General features: G+C 35.4%; 1 protein-coding gene across 1 annotated transcript in view; it reads right to left on the reverse strand.

Annotated features, from left to right (window-relative positions):
• LOC113235353 (cytoplasmic dynein 2 heavy chain 1) overlaps positions 1-20807 on the reverse strand; it is a 98593-nt gene that overhangs the window by 10288 nt on the left and 67498 nt on the right. Inside the window, exons 44-61 of the mRNA XM_026471031.1 lie at positions 18510-18724; positions 17991-18087; positions 16921-17057; positions 16331-16540; positions 15035-15248; positions 14776-14876; positions 10121-10277; positions 9800-9954; positions 8757-8974; positions 7260-7369; positions 6736-7026; positions 6411-6560; positions 5946-6065; positions 5282-5474; positions 4131-4285; positions 2837-2977; positions 1856-1954; positions 929-1073 (exon numbers count right to left, since the gene is read on the reverse strand). Coding sequence (XP_026326816.1) covers positions 929-1073; positions 1856-1954; positions 2837-2977; positions 4131-4285; positions 5282-5474; positions 5946-6065; positions 6411-6560; positions 6736-7026; positions 7260-7369; positions 8757-8974; positions 9800-9954; positions 10121-10277; positions 14776-14876; positions 15035-15248; positions 16331-16540; positions 16921-17057; positions 17991-18087; positions 18510-18724 — 2908 coding nt within the window. The remainder of the gene's footprint in view (positions 1-928; positions 1074-1855; positions 1955-2836; positions 2978-4130; positions 4286-5281; positions 5475-5945; positions 6066-6410; positions 6561-6735; positions 7027-7259; positions 7370-8756; positions 8975-9799; positions 9955-10120; positions 10278-14775; positions 14877-15034; positions 15249-16330; positions 16541-16920; positions 17058-17990; positions 18088-18509; positions 18725-20807) is intronic.

Raw genomic sequence — 20807 nt, forward strand, 5'->3', positions numbered from 1 at the left:
TGTTTGTCAGAATTATGAACATAAAGTCGACAAAGGTAATTAATTAGTCATAGTTAGCAGTTAGCCCTGTAACCGTCTCTACTTTCTCATAACTGTCACTCCAGCCCAGTATAGTTCACAATGCATATCACCCCGTGTACATACTAGCTAGTATTTTTATACCGGCTTCGCTTGTTCTTTGGTCATTTTCACAAAACTTGTAGCAGTACCAGGCATCTATCGTACTGATAATAATTTTAGTACTTGGCCTCTTCAGGAACTACGTTGGGGATAGATTAACCCTGTACGTGCTGTTGCCTGCCTTTTGAACTCGTTGGGAGTTAACCCATTGGACAGCATCCTACTCTACTACGGCCAGCTGACGAGCGGAGAAGTACCGGGTTGAGAATCGGACTGAACAAGCAGTATACAGGGGAGTGCAGCTACAGTGCGTTCGCTAATTTCCAGCCTCTAAACCACTCACGACCTTGATTATAATTTTTAAAGAAAGATAAAAACAAAAGAAACTTTCGCCTACCATTTAATTTTTTTTTGTTTTCTGTTTTAACCAAAATAATTAATAAATTAGTTTAAACTTCTTAATTTGTCGTTTTTATTTAATTCTATTTAAATAAAACGTGACAGTGCGCTCAATAGAGAATCAAGAGCGCTATACACCAAGAGAAATTAGAAGAAAACGCGTGAGATATGTATGGTGGACAAAACGCCTTTATATACTATGCGACATAGGTACTTCTTTCTAAATAGGTGATTTAAAAAGGTACGCTAAAGGGGTTATTTTGTATTTGTATACAAGATGCAATCGCTAAGTGTGCCCAGGCGATTATTCCGTAAATATAAGAGATATCAAAAACCTACCTCTAAAGTTCATTTTAACTTTTTCATTTAAGTGCGTGCATGTGTGGCTAAGGTATGTGACACACTTTACCTTGCGGAATGTATGCGCGGCGCTCCTGTAATAATGCATGGAAGAGAGCGAGGCAGGCATGTACACGCACGACTCGTGGGTCGTCTTCATATGACCCCCATGCAGATAAAGTGCCTGCTATGTTGTGTTTTACTCCTTCTGGTGCCTGTGAAATTCATAATAAAGGGCATAGAATTAATAACGGTAGAGGATGAATAGTTTAATTTATGCAATTTTAAAGCCGGCGCGATTGGGCATATACAGCTTACGTACAATAATAGACTGAATGATTAAAACACTACAAGTTGTCTTCATTTTGTATTCACGACTAATGCTAGTTAGATAGTATTTACCACAGAATAATAAATACAATAGAAGTGGTTGGAACATTAGGTCTCGAAAGACGCACTTGAGCTCTGTCCGCCATTTTCGCTTTGTATGGCATGGTTGTGTCATTCTTTCGCGCAAATTCTCTTAAATCGCAAAAAAATGCCTTACTGTGATATTTTGGAGTGCAAAAATTATAGCCACACCAAAAATATTACCCGTAATAGTATTTCATAGCATCGGTAAGTCTTATTTTAACAAAATTTTAATTTTCTGTTTATCGAATTGATTCAAATGTTAATCCTGATCGCAAGATGACAGCACGTTGAATAAAATTTCAATATACAATCAAAACGTCGTAACTTGCAATAAAGGCATTGAACTTTCAACTTTTCAGATATAGTGCCTGAGTAAATTTTAAATTATATTAATAATCCAGAATTTGTCACATATTTTAAATTAGAAACTGTGACCAATCATTATCAAGATTTCGTAGGTTTTATCATTTGTTTGTATGTGTTTTGGCGACACCGGTTCCGATAGTAATCGAGGCTTAAGGCACTTCCATTGTTTTTTTCTTCCGTGTTATTTAGTGTGTGACCATAAATGTGTTAACTTTACCTCTAGAATAACGTTGACACAAGCATTGGATATCAGTGGAGGGATATCTCGATCTTCTGACACTATCCAGAGGCGGAACTCGTCACTAAAATCTTGAGCCTAAGAGTAATAAAATATAATTGGTATTGGTTGATTGAATCTGAATTTTGTAAACGTAACATTTTTATTATTGTTATCAAGATTTATTATATTTCTTATTACTGTAAGCTATATATGTTTATTAAAAAGTAAATGTTATATTACGTTAGCATAATACACTAGAAAACATACAATGTGAAGTAGTCATCAATGATCGGAAATTGGGATGCTTTTATACTTGAAGCTCATTAATTCCTGTGAATTGTTGTCGAAATACGGAAGCGGCTTCTTAAAATATATATTTATTTTAATCCTGGGATGAGGTGGACTGCGATTTGTCAATTTTGCGCTGTAGACACGTCTCAATATTTGATATAGGCCACTATTCTAAAAAGCTATAGATATGAGAAAGTCAATTTAAATATTACATGCAATTACATAACATTTTAAACGTTTATTTTTATTAAATTTTATATTTAATAATTTCGTCAATACCGGTATTGCAGAATTTTTCTAAAACAAACAAAGCGCATTCCTTGTTAGCATGCAATCAAATTGTAGAATTAACTGTAAAGAAGTATCCGATTATCCAATCACTAGTGATTACAGTGTGCTGATTTTTCAAATCGGAATCGACCGTCTCGAAATCAGATGAGTTTCTGATTCCTACTATATCTTTCTAATTTGTGAGTTAAATCAAGTATTGTTCCGATTAGAAATGTCAAAGTTTCCGATAGGGAGAGGCAATCAAAATCAAGCTGCTGGTATGATGAAGCGTGTTTGAAATTATGCATGATCAATGTTCGTTTAATTGGGTGTACTTTAATTAAAACAAAAACATTTTTTAATAATACGAATGTAGACTCATACTTATTTCAACTGTACTATGAAAATAACACCTACAGCTCGTTGACTGAAAGTGGCAAGAAACGTTTGCAGTTCTTGTGTGAACGGCGAAGCGCCTACAATAAGCGCCAGCCAGCCGCCGCTACGAGACTTCTCCACGGCGGTCTCCCAAGCTAAGCGTCCTTCTTCAACGCCCACCTAGATTTGATTTTAAATAGAGAGTAGGGTAACTTTTGAAAACGGGAATAAACGCATTTAAACTATTTAGTAAGTATTTTCACACATACCAATTTTCCCGAAGTTTTGGCCAGGTTGCACTGTTGCATGCTGCAGATAACTCGGAACCGTATCTGCAGCATGGATACGGTTTGAAGTAATCTGCAGCATGGAATCCGATATTTGCAAAAACTCAATATAGTTTATCGCGATCGACTCCTTCCTAGAATATAGCTTAGGTACGGAACAAGGACATCGTTTGTGTTGTTTGTGGCCGTATTTAGAAAGATATAGCTAGGCTGGATGAAGATTCCACCGCCGAGATAGAGACGTAACACCGATCACCAGTCAGCCCGTGACCATGGCCAGTGCAAACTGGCCGGCAAATACCTATTAAATATTTTAAACGCGTTTATTTCCTTTTTCAAATATTAGTACAATGCAACAAACTAAGGGCGCGTTTATACGACACGAATTTTGCGCTCACCCCGCGTGGCCGCCGCGCGGTCGCCGAGTGGAGTCCGCGTAGACCAAATTCAAGCCAGACTCGCCCGCGTGACCGGGACGCTCATTTAAGTTAAAACGTAAAAGAGTATTTTGCCATGACAGCTTGACACACGAGATCGCTGCCAATTTAAGTATTGTTGCCTAATAAATAGAATTCAGATTCGCCATTAATGTACATGAAGGCGTGGTAACTGGGCGGGCGAAAAAATTTTCTCTTCGTGTAACTGGGCGCTTAGTGTATAAATAGTACGTATATTCACAAAGTGTAAAATATGGACAACAGACGACATGTAACATGTGTTACTTTATATAATATTCAAGTACTGTGAAGGTATTTTCAAAACATGTATTTATTATGCATATACCTCTTTTTCGCGATTTATTTGAAAATTTAATATATTAGGTTTTGTTATACACACGCCTGAGGGCTCTTCCGATCTTTTCTATAACACTTCTCATATAAGGCAAAATTTCGTCTTCATTCGATTGTCAAGCCCCTGAGGAAGATTTTTCACTTCCTGATACACGTAAAATGTAACATTCCCTTACAAGATGCTGGGGTTTATTAATATCAGTTTTTTCTTTATCACTTTTAAAGTATTAGTGGTGACAAGTATCACTATATTACCTGCATAAGCGTATGAGAATGAGCAGCAAGCACGTCTGTGGCATGCGCGCCAAGTACCAAAACAGGTCTTGGACCGCGCCCTCCGCGCGACGCTTTCGACCCGCCCCAGCGCGCCGCACGCTTTATTGCGTCGCCAGCTGACACTATGCCCGTGCCTATTACAATAATGCACGTGGTGAATGTTTAAACACATGGTGATATTTAACAATTGAAACACTAAATAAGCATATGTATTTTTGTCTATAGGGAAAGTCGTATGTTATGTTTTTTTATCCAATTAGTTCATAACGATTGGGTACCTTCAATACACCCTCCACCTTCCCATTATGGAATCATGGCCGATGCATTCCGTTTTCAGGGTTCTTATATAATAGTGCAGTTACATCCTATATGTACATCAATTTTTTTTTTATCAATTTTAGTTTACATCAATTACCTATTGGCCACATTTGTCTAAGATTAGCCGCTGTAGGACATCTGCATTTGGTAGCAGTAGAGTTCTTTATGAAAGAGTTCACCCAGAGAAGTATTGCCACCTTACCTATTTATGCCGCCTAGCAGTAATGTGAGCATTACTGCGGTTTTGAAGGATAAGGATGCTGGTGAAATTACAGCCACATGGAACTTGTCAACTTATGTCTCAGGGTGCCAGGCGCAGCGGCAGTGCCCCTCGTAGCTTTGTGATTTAAAGCTCTGAGTGGCACTGCAACTGTTATGGGCAGGCGTGTGTCTTGCCATCAGGCGCACGACTTGTTCGTCCTGTCACTGATATTAAAAAATAATCTGCTATTTCATTATGTATTTAGACGCTTCCGCCTATGTCTAGAGGTGCGCTATCTGCGATATGTAACACAGATAGCGGTGTGGTTTTACTAGTAATAGTAGAGAGAAAATGTTACTTGCGTATTTTTTTTCATGGAGTAATTAATTTAATGCGGCAAGTAAAATAAAAAAAAAATATTGCTGTGTAATCATATGGTCACGGGCATTTAAAGTTATCCTATGCCAACATTGACACAGCGCCACACTCAAAAGGAATAAATACCCAGAGCCATGAACAATTTAATAAAACCTACGTAGTGGTATGTAGCTCTTACACTGCTCAAGGCCCTTACTTATTGAACATACACCTAAATGGAATAGAAACTTACCTAGAATATCGTCAACGAACGCCACAATGGCTCTATACAAGCTATCAGGGCGCAATACGCTCACTGCAGCTATATTTTCAAATGCGCTGAGTTTCAATGGATTCAAAGAGTTAAAGTCTCCCGATTTGATAAATTCAGTCCATAACGTTTCGTTGGGTAGTGACAGTTTGTTGAAGAGTTCTTCACTTGCTGTCTACAATTATAAACAATACATCCAGGTATACAAAATCGGTAAATAAATTAAAGCTTTCTTATTCTCGGTGATGGAATTCGAGATCAAAATTCTATACGAACAACTGTTACTGTTAAGTGGCATCTCATAGACCACAAACGATTTTGTTTTCAGGTTTCTCTTGATATTAACAATAAATATGTCTATGTATTTTTTATTAAAAAGTTTCATAATAATTTTTGTTTTTTATACCTGCCCAATTATAGTAATGAAACGCTCTTTTATGTCTTCAAGGCATAAAAAGCATATGATCAAAAATAACAGCAACTCCGAAAATTGCGAACAGGATAAACGATTTTAGTACCCGAATCAGTTTTTCTGTTATTGTTATTAAATAACATAATTTATTTTAGTAATTTTTAGTGTCACCGTATTGTAGCGTATACTTGCAAAAAGAATATGAAAATATCAAAGTAGTATCATCAAACCTACCTCGAATTGAGCTAGTTTCTTGACAATGTTGTCCGGTATCCAAGGGTAAGATTTTTTGATCTCACTCGGAGTTCCTTGCTCATTAACTACCCCATAGTTTCCAATGAATATTTGCCATAGCTAAAACCGATACAAGGAATTGGTTAGATAATTTTATAATAATAATCATTATAACGCTGTGTACGTTATTCTCTCTATAGGGTCATAGCCCCGCACTAGGGAAACCCTGTGTCGCGGGTGCCATGGACACACACATAGACAACCGCAAATTACACCCAAAATCACAAGATAAATAAATGTAGGCCATAGAAATATTTCCCCAGATTCGAACCCGGGACCTCTGCGTAACAGACCAGCATTGTAACCGTTCGGCCACAGAGGCAGTTAAATATATAATAAAGCAAGGTTGGAAACTTAAACTAAATAATATTGAAGATATTCAATATTTTCTAAATGTACCCGTACCTTATCAGGAACCAGATGTTCATAAACTTGTTTCAGCAGATGTAACACAATGATATATTTATCTTTTTTGTGCAAGCCTAGAAGAACCCTCTCTATGATTCGTCTTGTTAAATATTTTACTACTTCATCATTATTTATATCTTTAGCATCCTGCAAAAAGGTTAAAAAATGTTTGTATCAAAATACGAAATAAAATTGTGTAATTATATAAAAAATACCGACATCGATTCACTTAATGAGTAGGATGACATTCATATTACCGTCGGTGCTACTCAATGCGAATACATTTTAAACACTCAAAGCGATTGATCCTGAAAGAACTTACCGCTCCTCTCTTTACAGCATCCACAAAAACATCCAATATAGTATCAACAGGCAAAGCGACTAACGGCCTATGCGCAGCTAAACTCTTGACCGCAAGCGCTAAAACCGCCGCGCGCGCAGCGCTGGGCTCATACGCTTCGCAAGCTGCTCGAGTCTCTCGCTCTATTCCTCGAGCCGCCTCAAGCGCGTCGGATATTACTGTACTAGTTGCACGAGTTTTGTTTAATGATGCTAATAGGTTCGCGTCGTGAAGGATATCGCTGTTTGTTGATAGATCTCTTAGAAGGTTTTCCTAAATCAAAACAAATTGAATATTTAAGAAAAGTCCATTTACGACTAGATTCTTGTCTATATTAGGACTGCTGGGTAATAGTACGGAGTTTATTCTGTGCTTAGCTCTTCTAAAGTTTTATGATACAGTAACAAGGTTGGTATTACGTTGTTGGCATGATTGCAAACAATCTGTTTAACCTTACATCATTATCGATTAACAGACCATATAATTGTTGAATTCATAGTTTATACCTGTAATTCATATTGTTGCTTCTGAAGAGAGGCTTTTTTCAGTTTCATCTCTTTAGACTTCTCGTTGACTTCTGGATTTTGCTGTTGCAACGCGTAATGTATTAGTTGATCTGTAAAGTGATTATATATAATCAAGGATTTTAGTGTATTCTTTAACATGACGCTCTATGGCCGTATATCAACGAGAGCTAGCAGCAGCTGCTTTGTAGCTGAGTTATAGATTAATTACGTGTATGTGCACATAAAGTGTGAACAGTGAAGATGTTTATAAAATATCATTCATTTAATAGAAGTTCTAAAACAATTGTAGAAACCAATTTGTCTTTCTATTTGTAAAAAATAAAACGAAAGATAAATAACTTAATGTGTGCTCACTCAGTTCTCACAGAGGGCCAGTCATATTCAGAGACATATTAAGTTTACATTTAATATTCGTGTACTAGTTTTTAGTAGTAGTTTTGTCAAATATTCGTCTTTAATTACTAATCGATTAGAGCCCTTTCAAAATTTTAACAAATACTTTCTTATGCTCACTCAATCCACACAATTTCAAAAGGAACGATTTTCTACAAAACAATTAAAAGAATTAAATTCCGTTTATGTCTGGATTTAGATAAAGTTCTAAATGATTTCGTAAAATATAAACGAAACCACTATGTGGGTTGTTTTGGAATAATAATTTTTTTAAAGGCTCATTCAGCCCTCATATTTCAGAAAAGTAAAAAACGTTAATAACTTTTAGTTTCTAAGTATTACAGAGACTAATAGTTAAATTTCAGTAGAATTTTTTACTAAATATCTATCATTTCAGATTTCGGGTATTTTGTTCAATTAAAAAGATACTCGTTTTTTATTATAATGTATAGACTTAGGGCACCACACGTTTTCAAAATACCAAACATATAACTTCAGGCATTATTTTTAGGTTCCGTTCCAAAGGACATACGGAGACTTATTGCTGTCACTCTGCTTTCCGTCCGTATGTCACCGGTCTGTAACTTCTAATCGGAATGTGATACAGACTCGAAATGTTGCACTATTACGAGTATGTAAGGTGTTGACCCAAAATCGAATATTATGTGTAGTAAGTAATGGCAAAAAGTGTAAATGTAATTATTTATAATACACTGCAGTGTTGCTCATTATTTCGTAACACACCCTTATTTTGTTATTGACATTTCAGATAGTATTGTACATATCATAAAAAAAACTAGCAGTTAATAAAAGGCGCGAAATTATAGTTACAATTCTTAAACGAATTAATTTTTAGTTTAATAAATTATATATCGCAATGTAACTTATTAAACTAAAAAGTAATCCGTTTCGCGATTCGTGTTTCTCAATTATTTGTAACCTTTTTAAACTGGTGGTTTTATAAAAACTAAATAATTATAATTGACTTAAATCCATATTTGTTCGCTCGATTTATATGTATGTATTGAATTTTATTCAGGCATATACTCGATTTATCGCATATATAGATTTCGCGTTATTTACCAGTAAGCCCATCAAGTCTCGCTGTAAAATGAAGCAACGAAATTCTGGCAGCATAGTGAGGTTCTAGTCTGTTGGGCAGAGTGACGTCACGACTGTAGAGCAACAGTCTTGTGGTCGGTGACGCCCCTCTGGCATTAGTCACCGGTAGACCGGAGAGAAGGGGCGACCACGCGTTGTGTATGCTGTCTACTTCTGAGATTACTAGAACTCTGCCTAATCTGCAAAAAAAAAATAACACTGAAAGGGATAAGTTAAGTTGTAGACTTCCCGCGGCTACGGGTCACGGAGTAAAAGTACTTTAAATACCTGGACGACAACCGGCGAGTACCTTCCGCTAATTGGCAAATCTTTTCACCAGGATGGCAAAATTCCCATGCACGGTTCAGCGTGGCGGCTACTTGTGGCGCGATCATAAATCATAGTTTATGCCATCGATATGACAAGAAGAAGTATTTTAAATACAGCACATAGAATATTTTACTCCATGAAGATATTATTTTGTTTTTAAAAGTAAGTAATAGGTAATAGTGCTTCAAAGACCTTTAAAAAGTTGCTTCACTCATTCGGGAATCAAACCCACTAAATGTGAAAGAAAAAAAACTGGGTTTTAGTATACCGATCGAAAGGGTCACATATAAGGATTAATTCCTTTTGTAATTAATGTAAAACTCATTTTTCTAAACTCAAATGTTTAATATTATCCTTTGATTATATGTTACTTATAAGGAATGTAATCCTAAGACTTTAATTATAATTCTCATATAATTAAACCAAAGGCACAATTACATATTATAGTAAAAGAGTATTATATATATATTCTATGTTCGAAATTTTAGAGTTGGGTTATCAGTAAAGCTACAATGTAATATCAAGATCAAGAGTATAAAGTATAAGCGGCATACTTATCATTATAATTCATGCCTTCGCATGGTATGGTAACAGATGGTCGTATTTGTAACGTAATTTCTTCTTATTTTTCTCTGTATTTAAATAAATGAATTTAGACTTACTTATCGTTTTCTAGGAACATTATATACACTAACCTTACTGCATATTGTACAGCGGTGTGTAGTTTCTCGCTGTGTTGAGAAACAAAGTCACTCTGTATACCTGACAGCGTGTTCTGTAGCCAACCGATGGCGTCTCCGTCAGGGTCTATGATCAATGGTGTGAAGCCACATTTCTGCGATTCTAGAATCTGAAAATAGATAATAAAAATTTCAATAATAGGGCAGGAGAAAGATTCTCGATTTACATCCGAAAAAAATAGTTTCATTTTTAAAGCAAAAACGAAAGCCTAACTCGATAGTAGAGTAATTCTATGTTACCACCAAGTATAATTTTTACAGTATTTTATCAAATACCTGATCTATCAAAATGGCGTTTTTGATAGCAGAGTTATCTAATGGTAAACCGTCCGCATCCCATTTGAGCTGTTTCTCTGTTGTAGATAGAAAATTGATAACTGAAAATGATGCGTCATCGAAACCTATCATAGCGCTCCATTTGTTTATGTACTGTCTGAAATTAAACATGAATTTAATGATCAAAAATAGCACAAGGGCCTCCGTAAACTCCTAACTTTCTTTCGGCACACAGTTCAGTGGAGTCCTTCATCAGTATGACGATACGCTACCTTTCGGTATCAACCTATAAATCAAGTGCATAGGCAAACTACATTGATTGCCTTCAAACTTCGTAGCAGTAGAGCTCCTTGATTTGTTTGTCCCGTCACTTGGTATTATAAAAAACTAACTAATCTGTCGGCGAACTACGCTTCGGGTTTGGTTTGCTGGGCCAACCAAACAGTCTGGTTGGTAGTGTATGCGCAGACCAGCGAACTATCGGCCGATTGCTAAATCAGACGCTCTTTTACGGCACATATTTGTCGAGTGCTTAGTCTGCCGATGCGCCCAATATCGTGATCCCGAGTCCTTTCCTCGCACAGACATATATCTACATAGACGCCGCAAGTGTATTTACTTCGCGTGCCCAAAGTAAGTGAAATTCACTTACTTGCCGCTGCTACACTTCAGAACACGCTCGACCGTTATCGTAGATCACCAGTCGAAAATGCGAAAAATGAATAATTGTGCCATAATAAGCAGAAAAGCGCCACAACTGTGGGCAAACGGGAAAACAGGAACGTTTCCTTCCACGGGCAAGTGATTTTGTAATCAGAAGATGCATAATTTATTTTAATAATGTCAGTACAGAGTACTAAAAAAACCGACCTCAAAAGTACGTGAAATTACGTCTCAATCAAATATCAAATATCCTCTAGTTCGCCACTGTACAGGACTTGACACTGGAGATAATAAAAATCGGTTCTCACTACTCAAAGTATCTTGAGAGAAAAACGCCTTGAATTGGAGAAATAGCAAACTCAACCATTAAAATAATTGCTCCTAAATAAAAATTAGGCGCTATTTATAAAATTTAATCTTCATGCGTGAACAGCCACCCTTAGAGGTGGATGATTTCTCCAAAATGAAATGGGACCACTATGGAAGTACCCCCTTTCCAACAAAAAAAGAATCATGAAAATCGGTTCACAAATACCGGAGTTATCGCGTAACATACATACAAAAAAAGAACATACAGTCGAATTGAGAACCTCCTCCTTTTTCGAAGTCGGTTAAAAACAATTATTTTGGTTTAGTATAAATTTCGAGAAAACAATTATCCAACAGAGTGTATGCCTCATGATTTGTAATACATTGCGGCTTGTATTTGGTGCGATATATTCGTGATCCTTTGTTAATACGTCATGAATATCGAACGAACGCACTTTTGTATAATGCATTCAATTTCGTGGTACGGCCGCTTGTACATTTCTCTGGTTAAATTTAACATTTAGCGATGTATACGTTAGGCAACACTGTTCGTGATTCTGATCGATTTTGAAAACAAAGGGACGAAAATTATTATGACATTTGCAATATAAAAATATTCTATAATTCTTTTGTTATAACGTTTAGTAACGTTTCGTTTTTTTTTTTCAGTTTTGTAGTATCTATTATCAGTAGTATCTGTAATTTGGATAATTTTTGCAGCACGTTGCCTCGAATGTCCGAATATAGTGAGTAAATAATTACATACGTCGCCGGGTATGTAGTACGAGTAATATAAAAAAATATATAATGCAAAGAATTAACAGTGCGCTGTCTTTACAAAAATCTGGAGTTGGTCATACGTATATGAGTTCGTTGCTTTCGAGGACGAAGGTGGTCTAGTTTATCCCACCTAAGATGCTATCCAAATATGCAGAGTAGCAGAGTTAGAAATCCGAGAAATAATAAACAAATCATAAAAATTTCACATGAGGCCGTCATTAAGTAAACCTCTTCTGATTAACAAGATTTTACCATATTTTGTCACATAACAGCAGTAACATTTTCATTTGTCTTGCCATTCATCAATTTGAGAAATTAACAACAGAAAATCATCTAGTAAAAATAATTAAGGCAGTCGCATGTTCATATATTGACGTGCGTTTTCATTATTTAATTTAATCGATAAGATCTTCTATTGCAAAAAGATGTTATATAATAAGCTCATTTTATTGGAAGGACAATAATTTTAATATTTGAAGTCGATTAAAAATTAAAGTCTTAATTTTTTTCAAGTAATCAACATTTTTAAAAGCAAGTAAAGTAAAGGACTTAACTATCTTATTCTAGTATTTTTCTACGATATTAATATTACGACTACTTGTAATCAACAAATACTTGAACAAAAAATATTCTATTTAGAATCCGTTAATTGCATGGAATAATAATAATAATAATAATAATAATCTTTTAGGCCTTGGGAGAGGCGAGAGTTTAAAATAAATACGATAATAATAATAATAATAATAATTCATTTATTCGCTTCAAATAGGGTAGGGTACATTACACATGTTGATGGTAAAAATTAAATCAGAACTTAAACCTATTCGGCCTTCTAAAATAAAAGCATGCAAATACAATAATAAAATAATACATTGGTGGATTGAGATTCGATTTTAAAACAATAATTAGGCAACAAATTGATAAATTTAAGATAATTGATTTAATTTGATATGTCAGAATCGTGTATGTCATAATTTAATAATAATAATATATATATATTTTTTTTTAATGATGGGAAAAATGTATGCATCAATTAATTATTCTTTATGATTCATGAATTCGTCAATAGAGTAAAACAAATGATCAAAGAGCCACATGCGCAATTCCTTTTTAAAATTAGTCAATGGTAGAGACTTAATGCGATCTGGTATACGATTAAAAATTTTTCCACACATTACATACGAGTTATTTAGAAAACGTTTTGTTTTGGGTATTGTATTTAGTACGACTTTATTGGGCTTCCTTAGGCTTCTGAATGTTACGTCCTTCGCTATTAAGAACTTCGATAGATTTCGTTTCACGAATATACCAACTTCGAAAATGTACAGGCATGGGAGGGGCAATACTCTTAGTGTTTTAAAGTGAGGACGACATGAGACATACGGTGCTACATTGCTTATGGCACGTATACATCGCTTTTGAGCAATAAAAACCTTCGCAAAATCTGTTCCGTTGCCCCAAATTACGATACCGTATCTGAGTACAGACTCAACATACGCAAAATAGGCAGTCCTGGCTGTGCATTTATTCGCTACTTTTGACAATTTGTAAAGAGCAAACGCAAACCTATTTATTTTAGCACATACTTTGTCCGTTTGATCCCTCCAATTCATCTTTTGGTCTATAATTAATCCTAGAAATGTCACATTGATTTCGTTTCGCAAGATTTGTCCTTTATAATCCATGTCAATTGTCTGTGTTCGTAAGTTATTAAAATTCATTATATTAGTTTTAGTTAAATTAATTTGAAGATTGTGGTTTTGTAGGTAGTCAATTAGTGATGTCATTGTTTTTTTCAATTCGGTTTTATGATATTCTAATGTTGAATTTATTGGAGAAGTGACAACCACTGAAATATCATCTGCGAAAAGAATTATTTCGTGTTCCGTGCTATCACATACGTCATTAATATATAATAGGAATAGCAGGGGACCAAGTATACTCCCTTGAGGAACTCCGTAATTATTACTTTTAAAGTGAGATTTATATATTTCGGTACAATTTTTTGTGTTTAGTTGTGTTATTTGTACGCATTGTGACCTATTTGTAAGGTAGGATTTTAACCAACTTAGTGCTGGACCTCGAACTCCGTTATGCTCTAATTTCGTCAATAATAAGTCGTGTGAAACGAAATCAAAAGCCCTAGACATGTCCAAAAATAGTCCCGTTGTGTACAACTTTCTATTTACATTTTGTAAAATCTCGTTAACTATGTGAAACGCTGCATGTGCTGTGGATTTGTTTTTTTGAAACCCATGTTGATTCTCGTGTATAATTTTAAATCGATTAAAGTAGGATAAAAGCTTGTGGTACATGACTTTTTCAAATATTTTTGATAATACTGGAATCAAAGTGATAGGTCTATAGTTAGTAATATCTGTAGTGTCTCCTTTTTTGTGTAATGGTTTTACGATTGAGAGTTTTAATTTCTCTGGAAAACGTCCAGTTTCTAAGGAGAGATTTACTAAAAAGGCAAGTACTCCGCCTATCTGATCTTTACATGCTATAAAAATGGAATACGCGTGTTTACGCGTATTCCGTTCAACCAATCGATTTAGAGCGAGCGGAAAGTTACCATCACTAAATAGTTCTTGTGACGTCATAGTGGGTACAAGTAATATGGCACGCTTGGTTTTCATACAAATTGCTCTACTTGCGGCGTCTATCTATATGTCTGTGATCCCTCGTGCTCTCACTAGAGCAAGTCACTCGAGAAGGCCACAGTGGGATTTTAGCTAGTAGAAGTAACCTCTCCGCTACAAAGCAACCGAACCCGACTTAACTATCGGCGGATAGAAAGTCTGCAGTTTGTGGGGGCCCTTATAGATGGAACTTTAATATTTTTTTAATATCGACATGTTAATTTATATAAAGTTGAACCGGTGTCAACGATATTATGTTACCTTGCTTGCGGCTCCGTGGCATCAGGTAAATAGACAATGTAAGCAGCTGCTAATAGAGATCTAAGATTTAATTCAACTATTTCTTTTGAGATGTTTTCCAACTGAAACAAACAATAATTTCATTACGTTATTTTGCATTACAGTACAGTTTTTATACATTTGTATGTGGACATACTCAGATTTAAACGGTACCGCTGCTTCGCACCGATTTCCTTGGAGATTTTATTTCTTAGAGGTACTTTGAAATACTGTTACTTACATCTTGTTCCCAAGCAGTATACTCATGAGCTAGTTGATCAAGCAAAGAACGCGCGGCCTGAATGGTCTTCGTAGCGTTGTTCAAACTGAGCTCAATCGCAGCTGCGTCTCTAGTATGCTGTCCTAGTTGTTCCTTTAGTGCTGCTACGCGTTCGTCTACAGTTGCTAAACCACTGGACAGTGCTGCTAGTTCCGATTCTGCTTGTCGCAGATTACTGCATAGAAAGTCAGTTATTAAAGTATTAGATACGAAAATAATAATACTTTTATGTTTATTGTAAACATACACATCCACACCACACAAAGTCCCCTAAACACAAAACACACACAACCATACACACCCAATGAAAATGGTGCAAAATTGGTGTTATTATTTCTCCCTCATACTTATGCTTGTATTCCTTTTATTAGTAAAATGTTTGGCATTATGACGTGTGTTAAGTATTCCGGTAGAAGACGTAGCGTCTGTCATATAGTTTTATTATAAAGCTAGTACGGGCGTTAACGTGCAACCTCATTTGAATCACAAAGTTCCTCGCGTAATGGGACGTAATGTTAAGTTACCATGCAATCAAATTTTTTTTTAATTAAAAATAAGTGCGCATTTGACTTCCATCTCACTTGATGGAAAGTGACTACGGAAGAAAGCAAACAATGGCCTTAAGCCTTAAGTAATCGATTACTATCATTACCGCTATCGCCAAAGCTCACACATTCATAATTTGAAACACTATTTTGCATTGCACCCTAAAGTAGAGAAAGAAGTTTGTACGATTTTTGAGGTTTTGCCCGAGATAATTGACACGACCATAACGTACAAAGCGTAAGTGCTGACTGAGCTCAAGTTAGCATATATTGTTCCGTAAAGCGTCGAAGAAGTTGGATCGTCGATATGGAGCATTCACACCTAAATAATGCCTTTTCACTCACACACTATATAGACTCAATAAAGATTTTAATTTATATTTATTATTGTTAGGAATCAATTGGTAGAGGTTTTTTTGGATTTACGTGAATAATCCCAAACAGGTATAGAACATTTTAAACATTTTAAATTGTCTCCGTGGCCGAATGGTTATCATGCTGGTCTGCCACGCAAGGGGTCTCGGATTCGATTCCCGGGTCGGGAGAAATTTTGTACGGCCTACATTTATTTATCTCGTGAGTTTGTATGCAAGTTGTGATTGTCTATGTGTGCGTTCTTTACGACTTTGTGCGTTAAGAAATATATAATTAACCTGGATTGGACGTAATGAAGAGTCAACTTGGTTGAGCATAGTATATGTAACCTTCTTACTTGTGTAACTGATGTTGCTGATGTTGCAAAGGCTGTACGCGAGCGAGAGCTTCAGCGTAAGCGAGATTAGCGCGAACCCAAGCGGCAAGTGGTGCGCATGCGGCACTCGCCCTCTTTGCCGTTGCTTGTTCGAAAGATGAACCGCGTTTCTCTAGTAAACGTTTAACTGATTGTATCGCTTCGGGGTTTATTTGACTCGCATCCAGGCATCTGAAAACGTAGCATGTAAATAACATTAACACTTGCGCATGTTCACCACAAATAAACTCAACTATTATCATTTCAAAAGTAAATTAAATAACCAATCTTTATTATTGTTGCTTTAGTGTAAGAACCTCAACTACGAATTTTACCATAGTTTATTTTTACTAATTTTGAAACAAAGGTTGTGAATGTCTTGGTTAAATACATTATCAAAATAATATAGCACCTGATAGGGGGTATAATTTAACAAATTAAAATGCTAACTACAAACATTATTGTGTTTACTATATTTTACACTACATTTTTATCTTCATCCTGAAAAATGACATAGAAATCTAACCCCAAGAAGACGTTGTGTGTGTTTACTAGTAATGTTATATATTTACCTGATATCTTCTTTAACGCCACGCTTAGACAGGAAGTTTTTCATTGAATGCCACGATGTGTCTGCAATACCCATAAGACGTAACACGCCTTCCAGTACGTCGCGAACGACATCTGGCGGTGCGCGTAGAGAACGGACCTATAAATATTATTTATTTAATTAAACGTGTTATATTGATGTAGTGACCGAACAAACTAGATCTGATCTCGAGGTATACCACGAAATATGAAGTAACAATCGAAGCTCGTGATTTGATATAAGTGTTTGTGGATATCTTACTCCGAAACCTCACATGACAGCTATCGAATTTTAACATTACGTTCATCGTAAAACTGACACGTGTAGCACGTATGAGCTTCGTTGCGAGCGCAGTTACGTAGTATCGTATTTCGTATTAGACCTGATACTTCGATCCGACTAGACTCGAACCAGTGGCTATCTTTCTGCCAACAGAGCTACGGATCAAGCCAGCAGATCGTACGAATGTGCCTATTGCGGATCTTTATAACAGCTTTTTTGGCGTAGTGTGAGAACTTATGAAAGTTTCTTCCTCTGCCAGGTACTTTTACATCTATTAAAAGACTGACAGAAATGTCGCTATATTAAAAGCAATATTTTATTTTTATTGAAAACCAGGACGTTTTTACTACCACGATATTCATCCACATTTTTGCGAAAATACTTGAATAAAACACAAATTTGTATAAACGTAATAACAAACTAGTGAAGTATTTTCACAAAAAAATAGATGCATATGATGGTAGTCAATAAAAATAACATACTGTATTTAATAGTAATAACGCACACACTTATTGCCCCACACGGGAATCGATAAAGGGTTATATTGCGGGTATCATGGACACACACATAGACAACCACAAATTAGACCTGAACTCACGAGAGAAATAAATGTAGGCCATACAAATATTTCTCCTGGCCCGAGAATCGAACTCAGGACCTCTGCGTGGGAGTCCAACATGGCACCGAGGCAGTTTAATTTGTAAATCTTAGACGTATATTACAGTAAGTGGACGACTACCATCAAAATATACAATCGGTTGCCAAGTTTACCTCGCTAAGAGATTCCGTTTTAATATCACCAACGGCAGCTCTGGCCGCAGCTATTACAGGCTCCACAGACGCTAACTCTGCTTCTATTTCTCTTTTCCTGGAACGTTAATGTTTCCGATATTAAACGTGAACATCTCTTATTTTCACAAAAATATATGATCATGGTTAGCAAAAACATCATGATATTCAATAAAATAAACAGTAAACTTCTCTATTGATATCATAAAGCTGAGATCAAATGTATATATCGCACCTGCTGAAACACATGCTTGACTGCAAAAAAATGTGAAAAATACTTAACAATGAAATTTAGAAGCAAAAACTGTGACACATCATGCATTCATTTGTCCATAGAGGGCGCAATTCTTATTAAAATAGTAGAACATTTAAAAATTCTTCAAATGTATCAGTAGCCTTAAAAATGAAACTTTTAATTCGTTCCACGTTTTTGCAAATAATTATAAATAAGATAACGACATCGGACCCAGTTTATTTTAGAGTGAGTCATTTGTAACATACCTAATCTGTAGTTTCTCATTCTCAACTTCAATATTCATCTTGAGTGCATGCATTTCTTCCTTCTTATCCGTAGTAGCCCTTACGGTGGCTCCGATTTGATCCAATGCCTGATTGGCTTTGGCTTGCTTATCAGATAACGCAGCTTCCTGCTGCGCTGCCTCGGTTTGTAAAGTTGCAACTTCACTACGAGCCTGACGTAGTGCTTCAACGCCCGCCTAGTCAACAATTATTTTTTAATTTATTTATTATGTTTTTTTTTCTCATTAGACGCTTTCAATCAAAAGTAAAAATTTTTTTTTTTTTATTGATCACTACTATAACACTGCCTAGTGTGTCATCACTACAGTAACAAACATATATCATATAAGATATATCAATTGTGTAAATATAGAAATAAATTATTACTATATAAATTATACTTATATAAGCAAAAAATTAAGAAATTTGAAAGATCTAATTTTTTTCTAACGACATAAGTAATCGTTTATTGCATAGTCACATGTTAATAATATTAAAATTACAGTACATGTGACACCCTGTAAGGGTGTTTGCAAAGAGAGTGGCGTTATACACATTTAAAAAATAAGATAAAAATTATTACACAGTACTATTTCCTAATTGATACCACGCATACAAAATGGAGTCTAGTAGGACTATATAATTTACACATTATGTTTCAACTCTATACTAATTGATATAATTTTAAAACTAAATACTAATTGAAATAATTTTACCTACATACATTTATACACAGAAACATACAATTATAATTTTCTATAATTATTTCATATTAAATCATTTAAAAAAGGTCATCAAAAATATCATTAAAGTATTCTGTTATATTGTAATAACTCCTATCAATTAAGAGAGATTTTAATTGTCTTTCAAAAGCCTTGGAATCCTGAGTACATTTTATGCTGTTCGGGAGATGGTTATATATTTTTATTAACATTGATTGGTGACCCGATGAATACAATTTCATTTTTGAAGGAGGTAATTTCAACTTGAACAGATTACGATTATTTCGTTTAACTGTATTTAACGGCGAATACAAGTCGGAGTGTTTTTTAGTGAATTTACAAGCTTCAAGTATGTATATGCAACATACCGTTAATATGTTAAATTTGCGAATATAGTTTTTACAAGATGTCATTTGGTCTATGTTTGCTAATATTCTTATGCACTTCTTTTGGAGAACAAAAACTTCTTGAACGTCCGTGCAGTTTCCCCAAAGGATGATCCCGTAGGAGAGTCTAGAGTGTGCATAAGCGTAGTAAGCTGCAAGTGCAGTTTTGTTATTCGTGAGTCGTTTTAATTTACTAAGGGCATATATACAGGATGATAATCTATTTGACAGTTTTAAAATATGCGGTTTCCAAGTAAGGTGCTTATCAATCTCTATACCCAGCATGGTGGCCGAGTCTACAGTTTCAATTTTTGTTAAATTCTATGAATAATTTATGTCTGTGCTTTTTGGTATGGTTTAAATTCGAGTAATTTTGTCTTTTTAAGGTATAATTGCAACTCATTTATGTCCAGCCATTTTGTAGTATTATCCAATGCGAGGTTCAGGTCTCTTATTAGCGCGTGGGTGTCTTTACAAGTCAATACTATGGAAATATCATCGGCAAACGAGACACAGAAATAACCCACATGTGGTGGAAGGTTATTTATATAGACCAGGAAGAGAATACAGCCCAACACACTTCCTTGTGGTATAGACCCTAATACTGGAGCTTGCTCAGATCTTATACGAGCAATTTTCTCCGTACTATAATCCGTGTTTTCTATTTCCACATATTGTGAACGATTTTCCAGGTATGAAAATAACCAGCGGTGCGCTATTCCTCTTATTCCCATTGCGTATAGCTTTTGTAGCAAAATTTATGATTTACCCATTGACTTACAAATAAATGGACGACGGGTCTAATACAAAAACCACGAAAAAAATGTCCCAAGTCAACCTATTCGAAATTTAAATTGTTATGTCATCGCAGTATCGCGCTGTCCGTAGAACAAATGAAGACTAAAGCGGAGTGTCGCGCTCTGTATACGATTTTAGCGCCTTACAAGTGCGGACACTTTTTAGCGCGGACCCGACGTCCATATAATTGTAAGTCAATGGATTTACCCTATCATATGCTTTGCTCATGAGCAAAGCATATGATAGGGTAAATCAAAATAAAATTGACATGTCAAGCAATAGGCCGACTGCATATTCTGTATTATTGATAGAATGTAGTATTTTCTGTATATATTTATATATTGCCAACGAGGTAGATCTGTTCTTTCGAAAAC

Source organism: Hyposmocoma kahamanoa, unplaced genomic scaffold (assembly GCF_003589595.1).
Source record: "Hyposmocoma kahamanoa isolate Upper Pololo Valley unplaced genomic scaffold, ASM358959v1 87, whole genome shotgun sequence".
NCBI classification, from domain to species: domain Eukaryota; kingdom Metazoa; phylum Arthropoda; class Insecta; order Lepidoptera; family Cosmopterigidae; genus Hyposmocoma; species Hyposmocoma kahamanoa.